The 22,280-nt window shown below is 41.4% G+C and overlaps 1 protein-coding gene across 4 annotated transcripts in view; it reads left to right on the top strand.

The window, feature by feature from the left end:
* The window catches only part of LOC311234326 (pleckstrin homology domain-containing family A member 1-like), a 58,263-nt gene that overhangs the window by 13,016 nt on the left and 22,967 nt on the right, over positions 1-22,280 (top strand). For all 4 annotated transcript variants that reach the window (XM_084321463.1, XM_084321462.1, XM_084321465.1 and 1 more), the window contains exons 2-4: positions 14,541-14,778; positions 15,805-15,861; positions 15,998-16,043. In XM_084321463.1, coding sequence (XP_084177589.1) covers positions 14,638-14,778; positions 15,805-15,861; positions 15,998-16,043 — 244 coding nt within the window. In that variant the 5' untranslated portion in view covers positions 14,541-14,637. The remainder of the gene's footprint in view (positions 1-14,540; positions 14,779-15,804; positions 15,862-15,997; positions 16,044-22,280) is intronic.

The following is a 22,280-nucleotide window of genomic DNA, read 5'->3' as shown; positions in this document are numbered from 1 at the left end:
CATTCACTCAACTCATAGAAAATACAGCATCAGGCTATTCTAAAAGTATTGATACTAATAAAATTATTGAATATTGAACCGTTTTTAACAGCTGGATATCGAGATACCTTTCTAGTATCTGTATCATGCAACACTAGTAAAGACATTTATTTTGACATTCTGATTTAAGAACTTTCTAAATAAAAGTAAATTTATCTGACTGCTTGTATTAATTGATGAAAAAGTATACATGTGCAGTAATATAGATTATAAAATTGGGGATGTAATATATTATTGAGATGCATCATCGAATCGTGGACAGCTGAATCGTAATCAAATCGTGATGCGAGTGAAGATTCACAGCTCTACTTGTCATGGTTGGCTTTGCTGGGTTTCCCATAAGGCCGTGTCACCTGTGAGATTGGGACGCCAACACACCGTCTGTGAGCCTAGGTGACAACTTTTGCTTTACTTTTGTTAACATTGGGTGTTGCACCAGGTGTCTCCAGGCCTTTGTAACCTTAGTAGAATTGAGCATCGCTGAATGAAAATGCACACACACACATCAGGGTGTTTGTTAGGCCAATGGCCGTCTAGAATTTAAATTGGCTTGCTAATATACATCTTGATTGCCATTGTGGCCGGTTAAAAAAGTAATATATATTTTTGCATATTTGTCGATTTGCATATTCATGATCGATCGACGCGTCATATTGTTAATTGTATGTGCCTTTTGCGGTGAAAATGGCAGACGTTCAAAGTAGGGGTGCACAATATTGATTTTGATATCGATACCGATAACTTTCTGCTCCTCAAGGTCGATACCGATAACCGATATATATATTTATTGTATTATAATATATTTTCTTTTAATGTATATTCCTGTAGTTTTGACCTAACCAGATTTATCATGACATGAGCATTACTACTATGAACAAAACAAAGCCAAGAGAACAGTTTTGACTCTTCAAATAAAGTGACTATATTTATTTTTCCAAATAAATATAATTTGAGTCAATCACAAAATTCACAATCTGTCAATGTCATTAACAATGTGTTTCCCTGAACAATGAGTGAACTAAAAACCAACAGGTATTGTGCTTTGTCAGTAGGGATGGGTACCGGTACCTGTGAATCGATACCGGTACCCAACGGTACCTTTTTTCGGTACTTTAGTCTCTAAAAAATCAACCTACCTCAGCTGTAAAACAAAAAATATCCAAACTTCAAATAACCACATTTTCGACCGTTTTCGGCTTGCCATTGCCCCGACTGCTTTGTTGTTGAATCAAGTCAAATCCTAAGTACCGTAATTCCTCTAATAGTGACCGGTATTCAATTACAAACCGGGTCTCTATTAATGGCCGGGTGCGCTCTTGAGCTAAGCAATTATAAGCCGACCTCCTAATACAAGCCGGGATACTACTAATATACTGAGCTGCTAAGGTAAAGTTACTTGATTTCACTTTGAAAACGTTGAAATGACCAGTGACCACCTGTAATTGCACTGTTTACTATTTCATACAGTACTTGGTTTCAATAAATGAACCCAGTACATTTTACTGGGTTCAAACTGACACAAAATGTTGATTTATTCATTATTATCTGTTTGAAAATTAGAAATATAGGCCTCTCTCTTATACATGCCTCCTCCTAATAAAAGCCTGGTACCCGCTACAGTTTAAGCAAATACAAGCCCGGGTCACTATTAGAGGAATTACGGTAAGCATATATTGTGCGTGTGAACGTTGACATGAAAAAAAAAATGTTAAAACATTTTTTATTTTTATTTTTTTTATTATCTGAGCTATCAATAATTTTATCGGGATGACGTCATAATAGCTGGTATCGTCCCGATAATTATCGTGCATCCCTAGTTCAAAGTCATAACATAGAATTAACTTCTCTTAAATCACTATTCATAATTCATATTTTCTTTATATATAAATAAATAATTAAATATCGATACTTGGCGTCCCTGTATCGATACACAAAGTATTGCGATACTACTACGTATCGATATTCTCCCCCACCACTACTAAAAATGTTATCTACCTACCTCAGTTGTAAAAAAAAAAATCCAAACTTAATATTTCATAAATAATCTATTACTTTATTATTATTTACATCTTACTGATGTAAAGCACTTTGAACTGCAATCCCCTGTATGAAAGGTGCTATACAAATAGTTATTATTATTTATTTAGAACAACATATACACAGTCACACACCTTTAAATAAATGTTATGTTTATTTAAGTTTTTTTTTACAAATTAACTAAAAAGGTACACATCTATATATTTAAATACAAAATAAATAAAGGTATTGTATTTTACAAAATAATAAGTATAAAACAAGGGTAAACAAACCACTCTAGGCATAAAAGAAAATATTGTTTGGTTCCTGTTGGTTGTCAGTTAAGGCCATGGGTAGGTAGGGAATTTATTTAATTTAATTTTTTATAAAAAAAATTCCCACGGCGACTATGGATAGGGAATTTCTTTATTTAATTAAAATGTTCACAACATGTTTAATATCCATAATATTACAGGTTTGACTAAGATTTTTATGAAACTTTATTGTTTAAAAAAAAAATTGTATCTTTTTAATTTTATTTAATTTAATTTTTACTCATAAAATAAATTGGGTCGCACCTAAATCGGCAGGGTCGGTTGGCAACCGGAACCAAACCATTATTTTTTGTATGCCCTAGCAGCAATTAACTTCTGCTGATTAAAAGAAATAGTCAACTACACATCTATATATTTAAATAACAAATAAATGAAAGTATTTTACAACTGATTAAACAAACCAACAATCTAGCAGCAATGAACTACTCTGCTGCTGATGGAGTATTCTAGCAGTTATTTTCGCTCCACACTCACTGTGTCCCCCGCTTTGGAGAAGACACACTCTGCGGTGTGTTTCGGTCTTACATAACAGCCTAATTTGTGGCTTGTTTACCGACGTCACATCCGCTACTCTTCTGTCCTGACTGCGCCCGCTTGCACTGTAGCCTAGGGAGCTAACGTTATGTCCGACGATTGGCTAACGTTAGCTTAATACATTTAAATGGGTTACAAATATGTGAAACTATGGAAGGAGTAAGCCGACGCTAAAAAGAAAACACACCGCGGCAGCGCAAGCACATAACTAAATAAAGTTTCTAGAGGAGTGGAAGTTTGGAGATAGTAGTGTTTCAAGAGACTGGCTACAGTAATATGATGCTGGGCTGTAGTGATCAGTTGTTCCGTGTGGCGCAAGTATTTCAAAAAGAAAAACAGAAACAACACGTTTGTCATCTGTAGTAAATAAATGAAGCTGGAATCCATTCGTGACCATGAACAGAGCCAGTGACCCATTGGCTGCATGTCTGTGTCCCAGATTCAATCGGAGCCTCTCCTCTAAAGACGCTCTGTGGCTAGGCTAACAGCCATGTCAGAGCAGAGGTGGAAACTGCGCTACACTTTCTAACAACCTGCCCACTGTACCAAGATATCAGAGACATATACTCCCCATGAATTGCAAACACCCAAAGAGAGTTTGAAAACATGTATTGTGCACGTGTCGTGGACATTAACACATTGGGCGCCGGGCATTGTGCCCATCTTATACCACTCTCTGCCAGCACTGTAAGCCTATGGAGATGTTTACCTTCTTTGCAGGGCTATAGCTTTTTAAATATTATAGCTATATCTGCATTACTATGGCCCATTCAACATCGATTATCTATCGTTCCGGATGTGGGAACGTTATATTTTTTCATTCATACATTGTTGTGTTAATACCGTCTTGAATATAAGTGTTTTTAAGCTTTTCTGCTGTAATTCCAAAAACGCTAGTTATAGGCCCTGAAGCATATGATAGATTATCGATTGGCGTTTCTTTCCTATACACGCTGCTATATTAAAAAATTCAAATGTATATGATCGGTATACATTATGCTTCATCATGCATGGAGGAAAGGGGGGGCGGGGGTCGTCTACAGGGGAGGAAATTAGGCCACTTTACTCGCCAAATGCGAGTATTTTTTACGTTTGGCGAGTGATTCATGAAGACCACTCGCCACTCTGGCGAGTATACAAAAAAATAAAACATTCTGCAATCACTGGACTGGCAAACGGTGCGCGTCTTCTGAGTGTTCGCTTTAGTTGACAGACAGTGCCACGAGAGCACTGCACAAGACCACCCGCGGACATATAATGTTTAATAAACGTTTGCGCAGTACTGGCCAACCCGCGGACATATAATAATAAAAGTCCCGCGGTACTACTAGGCTAGCCATCAGGAGCACTCGCAAACAGATAGTTAAACACAGCAGAATATGGAAAACAGACAGACTGACCAACGGGGAACTGCATCCAACCCTAGTACAACCATCGAGTATAAGTTACTAAGGACACATTTAAATCAGAGGTGTAATGTTGTCTACTAGAACTGTATACAGTGGTTAGCTTCTAGTTAGCGTTATATAGCTGCTTGCTAGCTAACGTTAGCCCCGTGTGCTCAAAGCAGCCAGCTAGGTGTATCTGTTATGACTATAATGTTTCCGAAAAAGCACCGGACTACGACGTAAGGTTAGACATTTTATTTCATGCTCAAAAGCCCCTGGCTTGCACATCGCAGTCACGAAAGGGGCTAGCTCAACCAGTGCACTGTGTGCACAACCATAGATATCTATGTGCACAACGTCAACAGCACACCAACCCAACTGACGTTACCACAACACTTGACGGTACTTTCACAGCACTGTCGTAAGACCACCGTGCTGTCTTAAAGGCACAGTGTGCCTACCCAGATGCATACACAACATTGACGCGGCTTGACATACAAAGAAGTAATTATCACAATTAGCGATTTTTTTTGTCTGGTAAAAAATCTGTTTGTCTGGTAAAAAAAATCAGATACTCGCCAGTTGGCTGGTAAGCCAAAAAGTTAGTTTCCTCCCCTGGTCGTCTATAATTCCTTTATCGTCAGTAACGGCTTTATCTAGTATGGGTTGATATATTGATCAGACTGTTTGCAAACAAAGAAACGCACAATCGGGCTGAAAATATCGTTACTGGCCTCTTACCATTCGCCGATGAGACTGGAAGAAAAATATCCCAATTATTTGACGCCGATCGCCTAGATCCATTTCCGGTTTGTATGGCGCAATAAACGGCGAAATCATATCGATTATTGCGTTTCGAACGCGATCCAAATGCACTCGAGTGTGTATCCACGCAACAATATATATCTGGCGGAGGAATTTCCTTGATGCACCGATCGCCACTTCCGGTTTGGCGTGAGTGTAACTCGCCCGACCATCCACCAGGCGGCGGTATTGAGGCGTTGCAATATCAGAACAGGGTCCGGCTGCGATCCGGAGGGAGGCTGGATGAATAATGTATGCCATGGCGAAACATTTTTATATTGATCCCAAACACGTGATACGCCGTTGTTGGCTTCAACGCATGGCGGGCAATAACGATTTACGCCGTTATTGGCGCACAATGTGTTAAGGGGATGCAGACCAGAGAAAGATTTTTGTCTTGTTTACATCAGGGTCCCCCATTTTCAATTCATAATGAATTGTAAGGGTGCAATTAGCACCGCACCACCATTATTTGTGGATGCCGCCCTATGTGTGTGTTTCAATGTCAAACATAGTGGGTGGGCATAGCAACGGGCATACGGTTACATCAGTATGTTTGAGCTGCTGTCATTTCTGAGAGAAATGCTTGAGTGAGCTGGACTTGAGACCAAAGATAAAGACTCTCTTTCTCTCCCCCATGCTATCCTCCCTCTCTCTGGTAAATTGCCTGGGACATTATGAGCCCTGTGTGGGAGGATGGAGGGCAACACTGGGACAAAAGACCTGCTTGTTGTGAATCAAATCTGGGCTGAGGGCATGGCGGGTAGCCCCCACATCTACCAGAGTCATCCCGTATAACACAGGAAGCCCGCATACAAACACACACATAGGAGTAATTCTGTCAAGGCCAACTTGGTAAACATTCCAGGAATCAAACTGTGATTATTGAGAGAGCTCTGCAGAGATCAGTGAATCTGCTCCTGAAGTGCTTGGTGTATTCGTGTGTGTGTGTTTTTGTTTTTGGTCGATTTTTTTACTGGCCAAATGTAACATTTTACGGCCATATCATGTAATACACATGCATGAAAAAATGGGTAAGTAATCCATTTTGTGAATATATTCGTTTCCTGACGTAACAATATCTTTGTTGGCAGACGACTCATTTTGACAATTTCACATCATTCTAACGTTAACATAATTAGTAGAGGTGGGAATAGGGCTGGGCGATATGGGAATTTATTTATTTTTTTATTTTTTATTAAACAACAGATGCATGTTTATTTTGCAGCAATTCTTTGTCAGTTTACAGTTTCTTTGTTAGTGTTACATCCCCTCACACTCCAGTTCTCAGGCTGCAGCTGGTTTAAAAGCGAAAGTAAACCGGCTTCTCTGCTGGCTGTGGCTCCAGGGGAGTTGAACAGTTCTGGCTCTGCTAGTTTATTTTCGATCTTTTGGCGCTTTTTTGGTGGATGTGACTCGTGACTGGAGTCTAGTTCTGCTAGCACACATAGCATAGCCTACTGTGTACAGACGGTTTCAAACTGTATTTTAAATTAGAAAGCAAACAAAATAAATGGACAAGAGAAAAATAAATCTCAATTTGGTCAATATTGTCATTTGGACAAGAAAGCCATTACTTTAAGTTGCAGGCAAGAAAGACAAGTCTGTCCACTGTCTCTGGTTTTAAAACTGCCCTGTTGCAGGTCACAAAAAAAAAAAAAAAAAAAAAAGATATATATATATATATATATATATATATATATATATATAAAAAACGATTTTTATTTTTATTTCGATATTCGATATCGATTATTAAAATATATCGCGATATTTATCGTTATATCGCCCAGCCCTAGGTGGGAATCACAATATGATATTATAATGATACCAGAATCACGATACTATAAAATTGCGATGTTGCGATTGATTACCCTTTTTCAACTGCAAATTATGTCTCCAATGGAAAACTGTCAACATCTACAATAAATATATATATAGGCTACAACATCTATTTTTTTAACTCACGATTAACTTTTTCAAAACATTTTTTTTTCCCCCCCCAAACTTTAAAAAAGAATTATATACCCTTTACATGTGAACAGCTTTTAGTGTAAATAGAAATGGCTGATCCCATGTTGTAGAGCAGGGGTAGGCAACCCTAGGCACTGTTGTCGCATTTATCTTGTTGAAATCCTCCCACAGGTTCTTTTTACTACCACATATTTAATTGAGACCCTTTATTTGTTTATTATTTCAATTTAGCTGGAAATACATTGCTACATCATTCAGTAACATTGGCAGAGCCTATAACAAAAACATTATTACGGTCAACATTGTGACCAGTGGGATTAATCAACAAATTGTATTATTTATTTTTCTATTTCATTGAACATTGCACATGTTAAAAGCCATTTTTTTACTCAAAATGTGAGTATTACCAAGTCAACTTGTGTTCTTAAAACAATGACAATAAACAATTATTAGGTTGAAATAATGTGGTTGTGTACTTATTTTTCTGTTAACTTATTATGGATTGAAAACTGAAAACCTTAATGCACAGTAACCGAACTCAATATTTGTAAGTTCTGGTAACTTATTATATATATTTTTTTTACAGTGTAGTCTTGCGATCAATCAAAACTTATTTACACGATATACCTCACATTAAGGCTGAGCCCGAACCCTGTTTTTAGGGTTCGAACGTTCGCCAGGGTTTATCGAACGAACGTTCGAGCGTTCGTTTTTTGTACATTTTTTAATAAAAATGTTTTTTATTACATTTTTTTTTTTTATTACATTTTTTTTTTTGTATTATAGATCCTACGGAGGGCGGCATTGCATAATCTATTGGTGAAAAAACATGTTGTTTACAGTGGTGGCTTTTCATGTAATTAAACAAAGCACAAAGAAAATAAACAAGCTACTGAGTACTGCATGCATCAAAGTTCCTACTTATGATAAACAATAGCCCTTGCACACCGCAGTCACGTAAGGGGCTTAAAGGCATTCGTTTTGTGGCATTAACGTTATATAGTTAGTGTTACACGTTCAATAACAGGTATTCACTCTTGGTCGACGGGAAGGAGAGAGGCGCGCGCCTCGGCTCCTTCCACCGTCTACCTCGGAACGGGGGACGGCAGAGAGACAGAGAGACACCGGCGCGGGGGTCCCGCCGGGCTCCCAACACGCCTGCCGCCTCGGCCAGAGTTGTTTCCAACGCAACCACCTCCCGCCATGAAGCTCGCGCTCCGTGGCCGAAAAAGGCTGGTATTCATTAATGATCCTTCCGCAGGTTCACCTATGGAAACCTTGTTACGACTTTTACTTCCTCGGCGGGGAGCTAACGCTACGTTAATGCTTCTCGCAAGCAGGCGGCATTGCCGGAAGTAAAAAAAATAATAAACGCTTGCCGATTGGTGGTAACAGCAGAGGCGGGTGCAAGCGGTGTGACGTAATTGGCAGAATCGCCTGTCATTCAATCAAAATTGTTCTATTGCATTGGTTGAGACTAGAGCTCTGGTTGAGTATCCAGCAACAGCCCGGCAGAGACCATACTGGTTGAGCCGAGCGACTCGGGGGACGCGCCGCTTCACATCGCCTCACCGTCGTTGCGCCTGCTTTATTTTTTTTCACCGAACGTTCGAACCCATTAATTAAAGTCCGAATGTCAGCTTAACGAACGAACGTTCGAACGTTCGGGCTCAGCCTTACCTCACATTCACCCTCTATTCACATCCTGGTGTTCTCCTGGTGTTCTCCATTAGGCCTGTAGGTGGAGCTATGACAGCACACGTACAGTACACACACCGATGGTGTGTGATGTGTCCAAAAATGAATGGGCAAATGTGAGTGAAATGGTCGCACTGTATGCAGCTGTTTGTCTGCATTGCATTCCCCCCCCCCCCCCAACTCAGATTTAGGGTTGATACAACCATCATAATAATATTGTTAATAATAACAATAACAATAATGATGTAATAATGTAAAAATTATCATTAAAAATACTTGATTATGAGAGAAAAAAATTACAATGCATGGAATATTGTTGAGGCACACTAGTTACAACTATATTTCAAACAGGCACTCCATGTCAAAAAGGTTGCTGACCCCTGTTGTAGAGAATGCTCTTGGCATCATATCTGGTATATTGGATGTTGGAATTGATGATATGGACTTTAAAAGTATAGTTTCGGATTGGTGGACTTCCGGAATAATAACCGAGAACCGTTACTCGCGATCTCAATAGAACGGTCAAATACATGCATTTCCCAGCCAACACAGGAGCCTTGACATCTACAGTGAAACTTCTTATGCAAGTAGCTGTGTTTTAACTGTGTGGTAAACCTGGGTGTATCAACGTTAGTTAGTAAGCAGTGCAATCTTGCTAGCTAGCAGCTTACACTAGAATTGTTGAGGACATTTTTACCTTTTTTTTAAAATACTAGAACTATGTTTGATCCCCATATGTACTATTTCACTCATTGACTTTTCCTAAAACCGTGTTATTCACCACATTTAGGGGAGTTTGTTTTGAATTTGGATTCATTAATGATGGTTAGCAAGCACATGCAGTACAATCTTGCTAGCCAACATTCAGCTTGCTAACTAACTAGCTAGTGTTGGCTAGCTTGCATTGCTAGCTAACTACCTATACATTTTCACATTAGGCTGTGACATTACTTCTATACTAGTTGACATGACCAGTCTAGTCTTGTTCTACTTTTAACTATTTTGTGATTTTTTTTAAAATAAATGATACTAATAATAGGAACATTTGGGGTGAGCCATTTTTGAAAAATCATTGATCATGACCATTCAGATCTTCAGACTGTAGAGAGGAGAGGAGAGGGGGATGGGCCAGGAAGGCACAGAAGGAATGAGGGAGGAGGAAGAGAAGAGGGGCGAAGATGAAAGAGGAGAAGAAGAGGAGGATAAGAGAGTAGAGGATGACGGAGGAAAAGGGAGAGGAGTTGAGAAGAGTAGGAAGAGAAGACGGGAGCAGACACGAGAGGGGAGGTGTGGAGAGAAGAGGACAGGATGAGATGGGAGAGGAGTGGAAGAGAGAACATATATCAATCCCAGTGCTCATGTGTCTCAAAGTTCCAGTTCAATAAATTGTTGTTCATCTACAGCAGGGGTCCCCAAACTTTTTCCTGTGAGGGCCACATAACTTTTCCCTTCTCTGGTGGGGGCCGGGGTCAGTTTGTAACAGAAAAAGTGTGATGATCGCAGGGGTGCCTAAACGTAAACATTTATTGTTTTCCAGAAAGCCACACATAACCAAATATTAATAACCCTTTCCGGGATCTTCACAGAAAAAAAAAGTCAGGAAATAAATAATAACACTATTAATGAAATAAATAACACTATTTATGAAATAAATATACAGTACCTACAGACCACCTAGCTCTAGCTCTGTACTATTTAAAAGCACAGTGCAGGACACACTCAAAGGTTATCGCACCTCAGAGATGGCAGTGGACATGTATGACAGGACAAAGGCCATATGTAATGGCCTTGGGGTTGAGGAACATACTACCAGCCAAAGGAGGAAGCAGAAAAGGATGGACGAGTATGTAGTTGAGTCATCTTGTGGCACAAGCTCAGACCTCAGCTCAGGAGATCAGCTGAGACAGAGACTGTTCTATCCAGTCCTCGACAGAATGCTGCAAGAGCTTGAGAGCAGGTTCTCATGAGTTGGAGAACAACTTATGCGAGGCATACAGGCATGTTATCCAGCCTCAGACCAGTTTCTCTCAGTGGAATTGCTGCAATCCCTTGCCACACATTACAATATCCAACTACTGCCAGAGGAGATCACAGTTGCAAAGTGTTTCCTGGCCAGGACAGGCAGAGATGCAGTCCCTACTATCCAAAGTGTCTTTCCCTCCTGGATGATAATAATAATAATAATGCATTTTATTTATAATGCGCCTTTCAGGACACTAAAAACAAAAGTCCACAAATCGCCGAAATCGGTGAATGAAAAGATTATAGGATCAAATGAAAACTACTACTTACTAAAAATGGATGTTTAAAAGCTAAAAACCAACAAAAAATATCAAACACTAGGGGGCCGGGCCAAATGTGGAGGCGGGCCGGATCCGGCCCCCGGGCCGTAGTAAGGGAACCACTGGTTTAGATTAACCCATTCAGTGCCGACCACGAGATTAGTCAGGTTAACTCGCCATGCATTGAGTGCCAAGACCCGAGAAAACCAGAGAAAACTCGGGTTTTAATCGTTATTTCTTTTATTAGCAATATCCATTCATTTTTCATCCATCCAGCCTGACGTTATCATTGGGAATGGGTCTGAGCTTGAAAAGGGCAAATACTGCCCCCTATCGTCTCCCGGCTGGTATTGCACATCATTGGATTGGATTGGGTGGGACTGCATCACAAAAAGTTGTCCGGTCCAGGTTTTACTTCTTGGGCATGCAGTATCGTTATAACAGATGGACTGAGGACACTCAGAGCAGCGTGGATTATGTGTTTTGGTGCTATAACGTTGGATCAATAAACACGATCAATATTTGGAAAGGCGATCAATAATTGGATTTATCTTTTTGCAGAACATCTGATGTGAGGTAAGGACTCTATTTTACCAGTCTTGGGGTAATCTGATGTTTTTTTCTCCGCCATCGCAGCGTGTGTGTGTGCATAACGTTAGCTGTATCCACGGCATGGATAATTGATTTTTCAGCCCGCTTCTCTAGCGTGCATAAGTACACATGTACTATCGATAATCTAGCATTTATTTGAAAACGATTCATAAATCAGCCGAAGACGTGTTTTGTATATTCCAGTAAAGGGCTATTATCACGGAATTTCTCTGGAATTCTCCAAAATCTCAAACTATACTCGTATTCAAAACGGTATAAAACGGAAATGTACCAATGAAAAAAACAATCCGTTTCGTACATGTTGACTGCAAGCAAGTTATTGATAAGCGAGGGGTGTTTTAGACCCATAGCCATAATTTAAGATATAGTTTAGGCGTTCGCAAATGTCCCCGACCTCCCATTGACTTCCTTACTGGCATGCTAGCCCTAATATGGTCAAAGGGGCGTGGCTCTGAATGAGTTAATCAACTAATAGATAAAATAATCGACAGATTAATCGATAACAAAATAATAGTTAGTTGCAGTGTGAAGATATCTTCATAAAATGCGTGTGTACAAGATGCCGGCTCATGCATAAATCTCCTCTTTTCTACCTAAAGTTGAAACTAAAAGATGTTTCTGGCAAAAATGTTAACAGTAAGGTTGATATGCCATTGCTGTATCTTGAGTCATATTTGATCTGCAACGTTTAGTCTGAAAGTTGGATCTGAATTCCGTTCAACATTACAGGCTTGTGTGAGTGGCTCACTCATTACAGACAGAGAAACAACCCATTGAGAACAGGACTGAAACGGCTAGCCTATATAGGCTGCTAGAATGCATAATCTGAGTGGTCAGATTTATTCAGCAAAAAAACTAAAAAGACATGTCTAGGGCACCTCAAAGACCTACTGTATGTCAACTTGTTGAAATGGACTAAAATATGTCTCCTTTAAGACTTTTTATGTATGTAAATTGTGCACAGGGTCATTGCTCAAATGCAACACAGAAAATAGACTGCGAGATGATAATAATAATAATGTAACAACACGACACCAATAATAATACTTTTATCTTTATGCCAACAAAAAGCTAAAAGTACATTTTCTTTAAGTTTTCAATATGAAACGTGGTACACTTCAATGTGTATCAGTACTTTTCTTTTTACATTTTCAGCGCATTTGAACAATTCCACGATAATACTGATAACTGATCATTTTCACTAATCGTGATAGGACATGTGTTCATACCGTTATCTCAAAATTCCAGATAAATGCCCAATTAGTGCATCACTAAATGGAACACTGGTATAACGACGTCACGCCTGAGAGGCTCTATGGCACTGGTGCCTGCGACCACAAACGTGATGGTATTCACTACACGCTCCCTCTGGTGTTCTATTGCTTTAACCGTTCACTGAGTCACAGTGAGCTCTGTGAGGTGTGTGTGGTTATTGTCCAAAGCTGGGTTAAATATTGCCCAGTCACTCCTCTGTTGGCGTCATTGCTTGCTTTGTGTGGAACATGCCGGGGCTCCTGTGTGAACGTCCTGTTACACTGGAGATGTTGTCGGTGTGGACTGGAGTAAAAGGCAGTGGAAGGGATTGGCCAGAGGCTTCTCAGGTGGAATGGGGGGGGAGAGAGGGAGGAAGGGGGAGCATGGGAGGGAGAAGATGAGGACTGGAGAGGGATAACGGTGGGAGTAGAGCTAGTAGGTGATGTCACAGAAATACATTTTAGTTTCTATATATCGCTTCATGCATCAGGCTCCTCCAGGTTCCAACTCTGTGATGACTGTTGACTTCCTAGTGTGACGTCACTTCAACTACGGCAACTAAGGTGCTCAAACTCAAACTTAATATATATATATATTTAGTACACATGATGCACACACACCTTTACAGTGTTATGTTTACCAGTAGCATGTTATAACATTGCTGATAATAACAATTATTATAATTTTCTCACAGTAGTAGTGTGTGTGTATTTTTGGCTAAAGTGGATAAAAAACACAGTACTGTGCAAAAGTCTTAGGCACCCAAGAGTTTTTATATAAATTGTCTTAGATGTTAATACATTTCTTTCTGTATTAGTGTGTCAGTAGACTACTCTTAGATTTTTAGAAACTTCATTTAATTATTTTTGAAAGCATCTTCATGGTTTAATGCAGACATATGTTGCAGGGGCTATTATAATCATCATATTGGCGTGATTGTATCCATCAAAGGGTTAAATCAAGCATTTTTAAGTGCTTTAGAGGAAATGTCTAAATATCGTGATATAATATAACGTGTATCGTGATGGAGCCAAAAAATATCGTGATATCATTTAGAGGCCGTATCGCACAGCCCTACCCTCTAATATAGAATTTCTAATTTAACGATGGAGATACATTTGAATTAATGTGGTTGTTGTCATTTGTTTAGATGACAGACACACACATATTCACATATGATGACCTTTTTATTTGACCCCCATGATTAGCATAGACGTTTGGCAAGGGGATATTGGGTTTCTTCATTGAGCATCATTAGGGCACAAGTATCTTGTGTTTTATTATAAATTCCGATACAACAATAAAATGATAATATTGAACCCTAAGTAGGAGGAGATGGAGAGAGGGAGGGAGAGAGAGAAAGAGGGAGGGAGAGAGAGAGAGAGAGAGAATAAAGGCAGGGTTGTGGTTTGTGTCACATGACCCCTGGCAGCTAGCAGTGTGGTGAGCTCCAGGTGGCAGAGAGACGAGAGAGAGAGGCTGGCGAGGTTCACCACAGAGAACACTGAAACTCCTCATTACTCCTTACACACACACACACACACACACACACACACACACACACACACACACACACACACACCACTCACTTCTCTCTACCCCTGCAGGATTTCTTCCCACTGCCGGCTGCCCTCGCGCCCCTCCCCCTCCTGCTCTACTCGAAGCTCCGGGTCCTGGTGGGCCAGGGAATGTCCCGGCGCGGAGATGCCTTATGTGGATCGGCAGAACCGCATATGTGGCTTCTTGGACATCGAGGAGCAGGAGAGCAGTGGCAAGTTCCTGCGCCGCTATTTCATCCTGGACACACTGCCGGGGAGCCTGGTCTGGTTCATGGACAACCCGCAGGTAAGTGTTGGGCTTAGCTGTCAAGCTAGTTGTAAGAAATTCGAATCGGCGGTGCACGGGTAAAGGGCAGGCGGCGCCACTTTTGGTTTGGCTGTTAGCCGTCTCGATTGATGGCACACAGAGGATAGCATTAGCTTAGCAGTTAGCAATCCGGATGGACACCCATAACTACAGTGGCTACTGGCTAGCATTAGCTTAGCTTTTAGCTACTTAGATACAACAACGCACGTGCAGTGAGGAGATAATTGGTAATAATCTGCCTAGTTTTTGACAACCTGGTTCATAGCCCACAGGATTAAGGCACTGCTCAGAATGTAGGAGGACAAATCAGGAATTCAGCAGTTGGCTGTCCATCATCACCAATCAGAATGAAACTAACCCACGGTAAAGACCAAGCACTCTAGAAGTGGCATTAGTTCCTAGCATGTTGGATACATCAAAGTTGTGATCACTGATATCTTTAGACAGCAGTGACTGAGCAGAATTGTTGTCTTTCCATGCTGCTTGATCCTGTGGGTAAAAAGAACAGCACATAGTTATTGTTGCAGACACTCTGCGTGTGCATTGTACATGTAGCCTAGATCACGTTGAGTAGAGATATTCTATGATTTGTCACGACAGTGCATTCTGTTATGCGACTTATTCATAAATCATGTACAGCGGCAGATATGTTAAATTATTCATCACTGTTCTTTTTATAGAGTTTAAAAAGCTGAAAGTTTAATGAAGTTGAATCTGAATCTCCTAGTTTGAGAACTATTGGCTCTACTCCATTGCGGTTTTATTTCAAAGTAAAACACGTAACCTTGACCCAGTTGCACTCGATGGCGGTTTCCTTCAAAGTATAACCATGACCATCTCTCGCCCTAGCAGACTCAACACCATCGTACTCACTAATTATCTTAGTGCCACTGCCAAGACTATAATGTAATAAGTAGTTTGTTTTTATTTGGTGGTTTATATTCCCTTCTCTTGCTCTGGCTTTTATTGACCCTACTGTTGACGCCCACTCTTCATCTCCTACAGAACCTGCCCATCGGTGCAGACTCTGTCGGCTCCCTCAAGCTCACCTACATCTCTAAAGTAAGCACAAACACTGTCGCTACGGTTCCTCTTCATACAAAGTGTGTCTTTTGAGATTCAGTGTGAATATAATAGTCAGTGCACTGGAGTTAACTGTGTAGTTAATAACTCGGATTCTTGCCTTTTCTCCTTGTAGGTCAGCGATGCCACTAAGCTTAGACCTAAGGCAGAGTTCTGCTTCGGTAAGAATACATGCATGGTTGCCATTTCCCCCATTTTATTTCTTTCTTTTATCTTTCCTCTCTCTAAAGTTGTAAACTTTTTTCTTTTAGTTTTTTTTGGTATTCAAGATCTCTCAGTTAGCCCTGCAACAGCTGTCTGTAAACATCAACATTTGTGCTTGCAAGTCCACATTGGACTAAGCTGGATGCATCCACCATAACCTGAGGGAGGAATGTGTGGTTGTTATGCTTGTCTAACCTCTCATCCTCATCAAGAATGCTCCACACGTTTTCCCCTCCACTGACCATGTAGTCACAGCCCTGCTCAATGCCAGCTGTTTATTCAACACACAGAGATGCAGGAGGCCGCAACAGGCCATCATCTGGGTCTGTATTTATTAAGCACCTCCGGGAAAGAGTAGGCAGGGTACACCAGTGAAATGTAGGTGAAGTAGCTCGAGACAAACCAGAGCCCAGGAATCCTCTGCCTGTTGTCAGCTTCATTCTAACTTGCATGTTGTCAATGTGGGCAGCTTCATTCAAACTACTGGCTGTCGCATGTTGTCAATGTGGGCAGCTTCATTCAAACTATTGGCTGTCACATGTCTATGTGGACAGCTTCATTCAAACTACTGGCTGTCGCATGTTGTCAATGTGGGCAGCTTCATTCAAACTACTAGCTGTTGCATGTTCTCAATGTGGGCAGCTTCATTCAAACTACTAGCTGTTGCATGTTCTCAATGTGGGCAGCTTCATTCAAACTACTAGCTGTCGCATGTTCTCAATGTGGGCAGCTTCATTCAAACTACTGGCTGTTGCATGTTCTCAATGTGGGCAGCTTCATTCAAACTACTAGCTGTCGCATGTTGTCAATGTGGGCAGCTTCATTCAAACTATTGGCTGTCACATGTCAATGTGGACAGCTTCATTCAAACTACTAGCTGTTGCATGTTGTCAATGTGGACAGCTTCATTCAAACTACTGGCTGTTACATGTTGTCAATGTGGACAGCTTCATTCAAACTACTGGCTGTTACATGTTGTCAATGTGAACAGATTCATTCAAACTACTGGCTGTCTCATGTTCTCAATGTGGACAGCGTCATTCAAACTACTGGCTGTTACATGTTGTCAATGTGGACAGATTCATTCAAACTACTGGCTGTTACATGTTGTCAATGTGGGCAGCGTCATTCAAACTACTGGCTGTTACATGTTGTCAATGTGGACAGCTTCATTCAAACTACTGGCTGTTACATGTTGTCAATGTGGGCAGCTTCATTCAAACTACTGGCTGTTACATGTTGTCAATGTGGACAGCTTCATTCAAACTACTGGCTGTCACATGTTGTCTATGTGGGCAGCTTCATTGAAACTACTGGCTGTTACATGTTGTCAATGTGGACAGATTCATTCAAACTACTGGCTGTCTCATGTTCTCAATGTGGACAGCGTCATTCAAACTACTGGCTGTTACATGTTGTCAATGTGGACAGATTCATTCAAACTACTGGCTGTCTCATGATGTCAATGTGGGCAGCTTCATTCAAACTACTGGCTGTTACATGTTGTCTATGTGGACAGCTTCATTCAAACTACTGGCTGTTACATGTTGTCAATGTGGACAGCTTCATTCAAACTACTGGCTGTTACATGTTGTCAATGTGGGCAGCTTCATTCAAACTACTGGCTGTTACATGTTGTCTATGTGGACAGCGTCATTCAAACTACTGGCTGTTACATGTTGTCTATGTGGGCAGCTTCATTCAAACTACTGGCTGTTACATGTTGTCTATGTGGACAGCTTCATTCAAACTACTGGCTGTCTCATGTTCTCAATGTGGACAGCTTCATTCAAACTACTGGCTGTGGTTTAATTTTCTGCACCATTTGTTCAGATGCGCCCCCCCCCCCCGTCGTAATAGAGGATCCAGATTACAGAACTATGTAATACAAATTCTCCTTTCCTTTTAGATTTGTTCAAACTTGATTTTTGCTAAAAGGGACAGCCCTGACAGCCATTCTCACATTTCAATCATCACTTTCACTTTGGATTGTGGGGAATCCCTTTGGGTGAAGTCGGCAAGGTTATGGACTCACTGGACGTCTGCCTAGAGAGCTCTAAAAGTATGCATCAGAACTAGGGATGCTCGATATTGGCTTTTTTACCGATACCGATATTCCGATATTGTCCAACTCTTAATTTCCGATACCAATATCAACCGATACCGATATATGCAGGGTTTCCCCCCCCAAAAAACAGAATAATTTCAGGTAACTAATAATTTCACTGGATATATATATAACAAATATTGTTATTGTTTTTATCTTTTTTTAAACCGATACCGATATCTTCCGATATCACATTTTACTGCCGATATCGGCCGATAATATTGGTCGGCCGATAATATCGGACATCCCTAATCAGAACGCTCATGGACTCTTGTGATTTTGCCAAGGGACAGCCCTGTGCCCTCCCCGACTCAATGAGAATGCGCTTCGAAGTCTGTGAGCCTGCAAATCCCCCAGACAATAGGACTGAGCCTGTAAGTCCCCCAGACAATGGGACTCGGCCATCTACTGTCTCCTACTGTACGGTGTATGGTTGAACATTCACTCTGACCCCTCTGGTGACATGCATACTTATACGCGTTTGTAGTCAATCTGGTGCACTTTGAGAGCAAAATAAAGAGGCTAGATCTATGATGAACTTTGTGCTCAAAACACAAAATCGACTAGACTAGTGCCTCCCAATCCTCTCCTCGAAGCACCCCAGCCGTTCAATGTATTTGTTAAATTCCACCACCAGCACACCTGATTCAACTTAACTAGCCCTTTTATTAGTTGAATCAGGTGTGCTGGTGGTGGAATTTAACAAATACATGGAACGGCTGGGGTGTCTCGAGGAGAGGTTTGGGAACCACTGGACTAGAGCATACATTTGAGCCATCAAAGAAATTAAGCAAAAGTGGTTACCTGTGTTGAACTGGTTTATTTTTTAGAAAGTAAAAAATATAGTGGATTACTATTACGACTACTACCACTGCCAATACTACTGATACATCCCTATTGGCAAACTTTATATTAAAAAAAAATTGTAAAAAAATATATATACCGGTAATCTATATTTTTTATTACATTTTTTTTTTGTTCATTATACAACTGGCGGGACTATTTAGACTGTGGTGGGCCGCCACAGTCTAGGTAATTAATGGGAAACCATGATTCTGCTACCTGTATCTCCCCTCCCCCATTCTGCTTTTACACCTACATTTCCCCAAGGGGTTTATTAAAGGAACACTTGACTTTATTTGAAATGGCAATTCTAAAACCCACTTGATCGATATACTGACATATTTTATAATACCTCATTACTTACTGTCCTTGTTTTTTTTTTTTCCACTTTTTCTCCCATTTTCTATTTTTCTCCCATCCCAATTTCGTATCATCCAATTCAACCCTCCCCTGTCTCGAACGCTGTTTCTTGCCTCCCAATGTGGCTGCAATGTGGACTAAGTCATACATAGCACGAGTCCCCTCCGATACTCGAGGTAACAGCAGTCGCATCTTTTCACCTGCGCGGCGCGATCTTTCAGCGTCGGGGGTCTGCGCTTTGGAGGGGCACCGCCCCCATCGCTTCCTGATTCTACTGCGCAGGCGCACCAACCGACCTGTAGGAGTCGCTGTCCACAACGCCCGATCGCGTCTATGCCTTCTACAACGCTGTTCGGTTTTCGGGTTCCTCTGATTGGCCACTAAGCCCACGTGCCCCTACGCTAGCGCGCCCCCCTTATCGCCGCAGGTTATCGCGTACGCCCGCGCATGAGCCGTGACAAGCGCCTTCAATGACGGAGCTCTCATATTTGTGAATGCATAAACTATATCTTAAATTATGGCTATGTGTCTAATATGGCCGTCGCTTATCAATGACTTGTTTTGTTTACATCAGGGTGAACGCTGTTGCATTCGCAAATATGAGAGCCAGCAATACACAGTTAACCTAATTTATACCGTAATGAATAATTAAACAAATATACCGTTAACTGGAATATGTTGTTTCTTTACACATATGTTGGATTATGTAATTGGTTTGTCATGACAAACCAATAAAAAATCGCTACTTTACATCAGGGTGAACGCTGTTACGCTGCCACCACCCACTTCAATGACGGAGCTCTCATATTTGCGAATGCATAAACTATATCTTAAATTATGGCTGTCTAATATGGCCGTCGCTTATCAATTGACAGAGCTCTCATATTTGCGAATGCAACAGCGTTCACCCTGATGTAAACGAAACAAGTCATTGATAAGCGACGGCCATATTAGACACAGCCATAAATTAAGATATAGTTTATGCATTCGCAAATATGAGAGCTCTGTCATTGAAGGCGCTTGTCGCGGCTCATGCGCGGGCGTACGCGATAACCTGCGGCGATAAGGGGGGCGTGCTAGCGTAGGGTCACGTGGGCTTAGTGGCCAATCAGAGGAACCCGGAAACCGAACAGCGTTGTAGAAGGCATAGATGCCGCCCGATCCCCACCCATCAGTTTCCCACCCCCTAATACTGCCAATGTGTATTAGTACGGACGACCAGCTAAACTGAAAGCAATGTGGTGTGCTGGGCTCGAACAGGCGAACCCAGCGTCTCCAGTATTCGTGGTGAGCGCCTTGCCCACTGCACCACGTAGCCGCCCTCACTGTCCTTGGTTTTTGACCTTATGCGGTCCATATACTAACACAAAAGAAACAAAGACTGTTGCATAAACATTAGCCATCGTCCGCCACGCCTGGTCAGCCATTGCGGAACAAGCCCCCTCATTCCCTGTTATTGTTTACCAGCGGCCCCTCCTCTTTTCACATTCAATTGCAGGAAGCACTAGTGTGTGACATGCAGTTGACTACCCTGGTCGTTTGCGTGCACGTGTTCCCATGTTGAGGTTTTGACAGGATACCGACAACCGGAACCCAATTCAGAAAAGTGTGGGTATTTTTAAACTGCCGAAGATTGTCGTACTTCCAGATGTGTTATTTTTAACAGTGGGGAGAAAAAAAGGGAAAGAGTTTCTGACTGTCAAGTCTATGATTCATGGCCGTGTGTGTGTGTGAGCATGTGGTCTGTGCGACGTGGAATGCATGTGACAAGAGACCGACTGTTTGTCTGTGTGCGTGCATGCGTGGGTTTATGCGTGCGATTTTAAAAGTCGCTGCTTCGCGGTGTGACTCAGCGACACAGTTATTTTTGCCAGTGTTTCTGGTTCCAGATGTGACTCGGATCTCTCTCACTCACTCACTCACTCACACACTCACACACTCACCCACACACTCACTCACTCACTCACTCACTCACACACTCACACACTCACACACACACACTCAGAATATTGCTCCCAGACAACCCCACTACTACCACTAGTCCCCATATTCTACCCCTGGAAATACCCAGTAGTCACTCTCATTTACATTTACATTTAGTCATTTAGCTGACGCTTTTATCCAAAGTGACTTACAAGTTCTGTACGACAGGTCATCAGGAAGGGTACAACTCTATCAGCTGAGTAACACTATTCATCAAAGTGTTGCGTGTTACAGTGTAGGTTAGTTTATTAGGACAAGTGCATGACAGTAAGGTTAGTTAGGGTTAGATTTTTTTTTTATTATTTCAGATAATTGTTGAAGTGCGTCTTTAGTCGACGGCGAACGATTGGACGGGATTCGGCTGTCCTAACTGGGGTGGGTAGTTCATTCCACCATTGTGGGGCAAGGACTGAGAAAAGGCAGCTTCTCCTTGATGACCCTCCCGGAGCTTGGATAGGAGTAGGTCTGAGGCGGCCAGAAGATGCAGAGCGTAGGGGTCTTGAGGGTGTGTGTTAGAGACCATTGACCCGGAGGTAGGCGGGAGCGGTTCCCTTTGCCGCACGGTATGCTAGGTCGAGGGCCTTGAAGCGGATACGTGCATCAATGGGGAGCCAGTGCAGTACATACAGTACATGATTTTAAACTATACCGTCATAAGCTGTTGAAATCACGCTTCTCTCAGAGACCTTGAACTCACTCATGTTACTATGGCTTAACATTTTGAATGGTATATGTGGTGGATACCAAATTGTCTGCTTAAAATTCTAAACCTCTAAACAAAGCTAATGTTCAAACTCTCAGTGGTGTGAATTTGCCAACGTCGGCCTTCTGAGCGAGTTAGCTAGAATCTCATTGACCGGGGAGGGAAACACTGCAAATCACTTTGCATGATTCTAAGAGC

Source organism: Notolepis coatsorum (genome assembly GCF_963971535.1).
Source record: "Notolepis coatsorum genome assembly, chromosome: 9".
Lineage (NCBI taxonomy): Eukaryota > Metazoa > Chordata > Actinopteri > Aulopiformes > Paralepididae > Notolepis > Notolepis coatsorum.
The sequence above is the reverse complement of the archived record's forward strand: the minus strand, read 5'-3'. Positions and strand labels throughout refer to the sequence as shown.